This window comes from Sinocyclocheilus anshuiensis, unplaced genomic scaffold (assembly GCF_001515605.1).
Source record: "Sinocyclocheilus anshuiensis isolate Anshui unplaced genomic scaffold, SAMN03320099.WGS_v1.1 scaffold1317, whole genome shotgun sequence".
NCBI lineage: Eukaryota > Metazoa > Chordata > Actinopteri > Cypriniformes > Cyprinidae > Sinocyclocheilus > Sinocyclocheilus anshuiensis.
In genome coordinates this window covers 373,903-381,215 of record NW_015551117.1, presented here as the reverse complement: position 1 = coordinate 381,215, position 7,313 = coordinate 373,903, and the positions used below count along the sequence as shown (strand labels likewise).

General features: G+C 37.1%; 1 protein-coding gene across 1 annotated transcript in view; it reads left to right on the top strand.

The window, feature by feature from the left end:
• dhodh (dihydroorotate dehydrogenase) overlaps nt 1–5,783 on the top strand; it is a 10,140-nt gene extending 4,357 nt beyond the window's left edge. The window contains exons 4-9 of the mRNA XM_016453164.1: nt 2,409–2,491; nt 2,752–2,939; nt 4,185–4,298; nt 4,386–4,539; nt 4,680–4,839; nt 4,937–5,783. Coding sequence (XP_016308650.1) covers nt 2,409–2,491; nt 2,752–2,939; nt 4,185–4,298; nt 4,386–4,539; nt 4,680–4,839; nt 4,937–5,018 — 781 coding nt within the window. The 3' untranslated portion in view covers nt 5,019–5,783. The remainder of the gene's footprint in view (nt 1–2,408; nt 2,492–2,751; nt 2,940–4,184; nt 4,299–4,385; nt 4,540–4,679; nt 4,840–4,936) is intronic.
• The last annotated feature ends 1,530 nt before the right edge of the window (nt 5,784–7,313 follow it).

Below are 7,313 nucleotides of genomic sequence, written 5' to 3'. Positions count from 1 at the left end.
AAAGAGTGTGATCGATAGGGCATCACTCACTCAGGGGAAATAAGTGGCTTTGGTTTCCTGCTGGTGCCACCATGCATTGAAAATCATGCTGAAGTCCACAAATTCCATCCCATCCCCCATTAAAAGAACCATGTTGAAACATGCAGGATTCCCCAGATCACTCATAATTGCCATCCTGACCTAATTAGTTGAAATGAGTAGTCCATCTCACTGGATGTCGTCATTTATGGACCCTCAGTATATTTGTATGAAATCACTTGGTGTTAAAGGGGTGGTTGATTGCGATTTCATTTTTTTTAACATTAGTTAGTGTGTAATGTTGCTGTTTGAGCATAAACAATATCTGCAAAGTTACGAAGCTGAAAGTTCAATGCAAACGGAGATATCTTCTTCTGGCAGTTTAATGCCTACAAAAACGGCTGGTAGGGACTACAACAAATTACTTCTCGGGTTCGTGACGTAACAAACCCAGATAAATCCCGCCCTCGGGAAAAGGCAGCAAAGGGGGAGAGGCCATGCTGCGCTGCTTTAGAGAAGAGGAAGAGAAAACTAGAGGTGCACGTAAAAATCTGTTCATATACGAATCGCGATTCTGTCTTCTAACGATTCTAATGGATTCACAAGATTCAAAATCAATGTTCTAAAGCAGCGGTTCATAATCCTGTTCCTCACGTCCCCCTGCTCTGCACATGCACTGCATCTCTCTCTCTCTCCCTCTTTCTCTCTCTCTCTCTCTCTCTCTCTCTCTCTCTCTCTCATTCAGATCACCAGCTCAGCTCAAACAATGAACTCGTCCATTTATACACTTGTTTTCACATAGCTATGAGAAGCGTTATACATGGACGCGCGTGCGGTTGCCGTACTGTATTAAAGCTCTAATCAGGAATTAGACGCGCACTAGAGGCGGTTTAGCCAATCACAACACACTGGGCTAGCTAACCAATCAGAGCCCATCGCGTATTTCTGAGGGAGGGGCTTCATAAAAACAGGAAATGATCAGCGTGTTTATCAGAGAAGGGACAGAGTGGTGTGGAATAAAGGTAAATTATGTGAAAAATAATGCGTTTTTTTTAAAACGAAGCATTAACACATGTTAGACTGCACCCCATAAACACAATCAAGCCTAGAAAAAAAAACAGTCAACCACCCCTTTAAAAGGAACTAAACATTTTAACTATTAAAATATACTATGTAAACATTTTTGAGTAAGATGGTATTAGCGTCTCTGTCACACAGTGTTTATTTTCACCATGGAGAATATGCAAATGAGGTGCAGACGAGTCAGCTTCTCCTGAAGAAAGCTTCCAGTTCAGCATTCAGTCATGCACTTTGCTTGAGTATAGCTTTAGTATAGCTGTTATCAGTCCAGTGAATACAGGTTTATTTTTTTAACTTGTTATATGTTTTTAAATATTTCTGAAACTTCACTACACACTGATACATATGTTTTTTCATTAATACTCAGTGAAAGTGAATTTTCTTCCAAATGGAAAATATTTGAAAAGGTATATTAAATATGCTTGAACTTAATCTGAATTTCTGGCTGGACAAGGCTTTCTATTTTATAAGTGAATAATGAAAAGAATGTCTTTGGTCTGTTAAATTTGCTCAGGGCTCAACAGTGCGAGCATTTCATTCAGATGTTAACATTAAACAATAAAAATATAATTGATATCAGTCGCACACCAATATCGTCAGCCAGTGTTGTGTACAGATTCTTCACAGGCATTCAAACAAGGGTGGAGTCCCTCCGGATGGAGTAAATGAGTCGCGTTTGTCCATGTTGCAGGTTTTGAATGCCAAATGCTGCTTGCCATTTGAAAGTTGAAGTTTGGACTTTCTCTTTCAAGCTTGTGATTTGAACAAACCCTAACCCACATATTAAACTGTAGCATTACTACTGTTTATGCTACAGATGTGAATGGTGGCTTCAGTTGTGTTATTTTTAAAAGCTATTGTAAAAAGACCCATAGACTTAAACTGATAGAGGGGTCTTTTGACTTTATTCAAAAAGCAACTTCCTAGAAAACTAGTAAAACTTTGGGAGCCATCCAGAAAACCTTAGTGACTCGTCAGTAAATGTAAATATCTTTTTTTTTTTCTCCTTTTTTTTCTTTCTTATTCACTTACCTGGTATAAATACCTGATACACGAATACTGTAGTATTACCATAATTCAGTGATGTTGTTAGATGGAAATAAATTTTTTTTTTTTTCATGATTATCAAACTCCAGTGTCATGGAATTTACATGATACTGCAGTGAATACCATCTGCCATCCTGGTGTGACCACAAACCATGGTAGTAACATGGTACTTTTGTAAATGTAAAATACTATTGTTTTGTATAGTGTAAATATTTCACCAATAATTCATGTATTATACCTTTCGTGTGGTTTGTGTATTTCAGATATGGGTTCAATAGTTGTGGCCTTTCTGCAGTGCAAGAAAGGTTGAAAGCCAGAAAGAATATCCAATCAGAACTAACAAAAGGTAAATAATAATCACAATTTCCTAATTTTAGTTGCATTTACTTTGAAGGCAGCAGGTTTATGTGGTGAACTGGGGATAAGGTTTCATATTTTTTTATTTTTCTCAAGACTGTGAACATACCTTTACATAACATAATTTCCCTTAATGCCTTGGAAATAACAAAGACATTCAGTACTTGTTCCTACTTATTTGAATACATCTGTTCAGCTGTGCCAGGAAAAGTCCTACTGCCTTGTAACAGTATACATTTCCAATATCAGCAGGTAAACCTCTTGGCATCAATCTGGGGAAGAACAAGCTTTCTACAGATGCGGTGTCAGATTATGTGGAGGGAGTGCGGACACTGGGCCCTCTCGTTGACTACCTAGTAGTTAATGTTAGCAGCCCCAACACTCCTGGTCTTAGAGACCTACAGGGCAAGAAAGAACTGCGCCACCTTCTGGACAAGGTAGTTCATAATTTCAGTGATGACGAGTTTCACAATTTGAGTTGAATTACTGAAATAGATGAACTTTTCCACGACATTCTAATTTATTGAGATGCACCTGTATATAAAGTAGGGATGGGCAGTACCACACTTTTTAAATTCAATACCGATACAGTACTGGTACGTTTTCAATACTGATTATTTCTTAAGTGGGTATGTGATTTTTTTCAAAATAATGTTAAAAAAACAAACAAACAAACAAATTATTCCACGTAAAGACAAATCACATTGATATACACCAAATGTTGCACAAATATGGGCACAATTAAATAAAAAATCTCTACCAGTAGGTGTAAAATTAATTTTGTATTTTACATTAAATAGTAATATATACTTTTAAAAATGTATAGTTTAATATAAATATGAATCAAACTAAAAAAAACATGTATCATATATCATTGGATCTTGCTGTATATTTTTCTACAGGTGAAAAGTAGCATCACACCAAACTATGTTTCCTTTATGCCATTCTGTACATCTCTCTTAGTATAATATTGACATACATGTGACAATTAACCAGAAGAATTTTGTTGTTGTAAGAATACATTGTTACTTCTCAGTGACCATCAGTGAAGAAAGATACCAATAGTGGTGGGCATCTGTGAAAGCTAACCAGTCAAACTGTGGCAAGTTCTTAACATATAAAATCATAGCAGTAACAGAGTAAAAAAGAAGTGATATGAAAAGGAATTGAAGAGGTCAGATGCAAAAGCGCCTCTAAGTGCCGTCTGAAATTTTCTTCTAAAATGAGCATTTTTATCAGGCTCCTATATATATTTTCGGCTATTTCACTTTAATTGCATAGAAAAGGACCTATACATTGCCATTAGAGAAAAATCACTGAACCTAAACATAGCAGCCTGATAGCAATGCTCATTTTAGAAGAAAATTTCAGATGGCATTTAGAGTCTTTTGCATCTGAACTCTTCATTATTGCTGATTAAAGTGTTTAGTATATTTATATACAGCTGTTCAATTAGTCCTATATCATTTCCATGATATCACTGCACTACAGTAAGTCTAGATTTTGTATAAAAGTGAATACTTTTTGCTTCAAAACAAGTGAAATCTGTTTTGTCAGATACAGGTTGCATCTTGCATTTAAAACAAATGAATCACCAAAATGAGTTATTACTTTGTCCTATGTGTTAGTCAGCTTTATATTTTCTTTTTCCACTCTAACATTTGGTGTTGGTGGTTATTCAGGTGCTTAAAGAGCGGGATTCCTTGCGGAGTGAGAACCGACTGCCTGTGCTGGTGAAGATTGCTCCAGATCTTTCTACACAGGACAAGCAAGACATTGCTGAGGTCATCATGGAGGTCAGTCTTCACAGGATAAACAGATTATGTGAAAATTTTGTGCCCAATTCATTTAGAAGATAGGAACGGTTTTGTATGTTTTTTCAGGTCGGTGTTGATGGATTAATGGTTTCCAACACCACTGTTTCCAGGCCAGACACTCTAAAAGACCCAAATAAACATGAAATAGGGGGCCTCAGTGGTCAACCTCTGAAAGAGCTGTCCACTCAAACAGTGCGAGAGATGTACACATTGACACAAGGTAACCTTAAATGGTAAAAGGCCAAAGCCATATTTTTGTCTTTTACACATTTCATTTGTATTTGGAAATTGGACTGCTAGATTGAAATGTACAAAGTGGATTTGGTTAATAAGGAAATAAGCTTTTGTGTGAGCTTGTAGGGAAGTTACCCATTATTGGAGTTGGTGGAGTGGCCAGTGGACAGGATGCCCTAGATAAGATTCGTGCAGGAGCCTCTCTGGTGCAGCTCTACACGGCTCTAGTATACCAGGGTCCGCCTGTAGTCAAAAAGATCAAGAGAGAACTGGATGATCTACTAAAGTGAGTATACCTATGTTTTGTTTTCCATTTTTTTCTAGGTATTTAGAAACATAAAGGTATTAAACACATTGTTCCTGTTTTTGTTTCCTTTTTTTAGAGCGCAAGGTTTTACATGTGTAGCAGAGGCAGTAGGTGCTGATCATAGAGCAACAGAGAAAGCTGCAAAACCACAGACCTAAAAGGAAGGCTCACACACCAGATGTGATGTGTTGTCAAGAGAGTTTGGCTGCTCATAATGCTTAACATTCTGCATTTACTGTTGCACATTGATCTCATTCCACATTTTCTTTTAAGCATCGTTTTGGAGACATTTATGCTATGGTGACATGACTCATGCCTTGTTGGTGTTGTAAATTCATTCTTGGTAATGTAAAAATGCAAACATAAGTGGCTAACATATCTGATATTTTATGCCCGAGTTCAAGAAATATATGAATTTGAATAAATGTTGTGCTTAAGATTTGTATATAAAATGTAAACTAATCACAGTGGTAATGCATTTGATTTCATTACATTTCATAAATTTTGATGACCATGATTTCCATAGGATGAGTTTTATGCTGTTTGTGTCTCTAGACCGTGACTAAATCCATGACATAAACTCCCAACCTCACTCAATTTCTGTGACATACCATTAGATTTAACTGTAACTTCTCATAATCTTTTTGACTTTAAATTTAAAAACGTTTTGATATTTATAAACCTACAGTAGGTATCAGAGTAAGACGATTACCATAGTAAGCATTGCCAGCAAAAAGAAAACAATTACTGGTGCTCTTATAATTCCAATTAAAGCAAATGTTGTTCTGAAAATGTACGTGCCGCACCTGTCAGGCAGACCAAGCTAAATCCTATACTCTGTCGTAGCCCATTGAAAAAGGCATTACAATTTGCTTTAAGCAAAGCAATACCAGTACACCCTAGGAGGGCAAGTGACTGACCAAATGACATCGCAATAAAAATGGCTGTTTATAATGGCATACCACTCTTAATGTTTATATAGTGTAGTATGCACGATACACACATTTTCTGTTTGCATTCATTAACTGGACGACTTACAGCATTTGTCTAAATGTGCTATATAGTATACAAGTCAACAAATTTCATGTTATTACATACAGTTTCTGTATGTCCTGGCAGCTGATAGGCTTGACATCTCCTTAAATTAAATGTGTATATAATATAGAAAATCTTAATGTTTTTAAAGGGGTCATCGGATGCTACATGCACTTTTACAAGTTTGAACTGAAATGTGTGTTAGCAGTGTGTGTACACAACCACCCTATAATGATAAAAATCATCAGTGTTTTTTTTTTATCTACTAAAATCTTTACCCCTTTCTCAAATCGAGCCGATCTCAGATGCCTGTCTGTGTGACGTCACAAAAACAGGCCCCTCCCATGATAGTTTGATTGACAGTGGCATTTCAGCACAGACTGGACTGGCGTCTTACCTTAGACCCGTGAGCTGTCATCAGTCTGCCATTGTTTCACCTCCAGAGCAGATTTAGAATGATTCCTAAGCGATTGAGGTGTTCTGTTGTTGGATGTAATAATGAACATAGCATCTGAGCCGCTGAAGACAGTGGATTACGTTTGTTTTTGAAGGGAATGTGCCCCCGATCTACCTAAATGTGTCTATGTTCGCGCGAATCATTCATGATCCAGCTTCACCTACAGAAGAAGTGAGTATAAGGGTGTTTAATGAATCTTTCAAATCGCCTTTCCTAATGTGCTAATTAGCAAGTTTCACGATGAATGCGCTAAAGTAAACAGTCCCTCAGAGAGCAGCTCGGGAGAGGGGTGGGGTCAGCAGAGCTCATTAACATTTAAAGGAAATGCTACAAAATTGCTTGCTCTGAAAAGAGCTGTTTTTGACGGTAAAAGTGTTTTTTTACACTACCATTGAGAAATTTTAACCAAACTATGTTACAGACTTTTCATTAAGACCCTAAAGAATCATATCAACTTGTGGAAAATGGGCATCCGATGACCCCTTTAAAGCAGTGTACATGAAAAATCAGTGTGCTCTGTAAAAGACATCAGGACTATTTTGAGAACATTTAGCTGCAGCATGACCTGAAGGCCTTGAAATGCACAGAGGAAGCTGTATCAGAACTCTTCATGACATCTGTCCATGTACTGAAGCTGAAGCACAGTTGGGTTATGCAAGAACATACTAGCTAGTTTACCACAGATGTAAGCTTTGGAATGGCCTAGTTGAAATCCAGATTTAAATGCTGTGGCAGGGCCTGAAATGAGCAGTTCATACTCGAAAGCCTACAAATCACTGAGCTGAAGCAGTTCAGGAATGGAGTGGGTCAGGAGTGGAACAAAATATTTTTGAAACCATTGTGTGTTGGCAATTGGTTGCAGTTATTGCTGCTAATGGAGACGTAACTAGTTATTGGCGTTATTAAGTATTTTTACTGTATTTTTTTCACATTGGATGTTATATAACATCAAAGATCAATT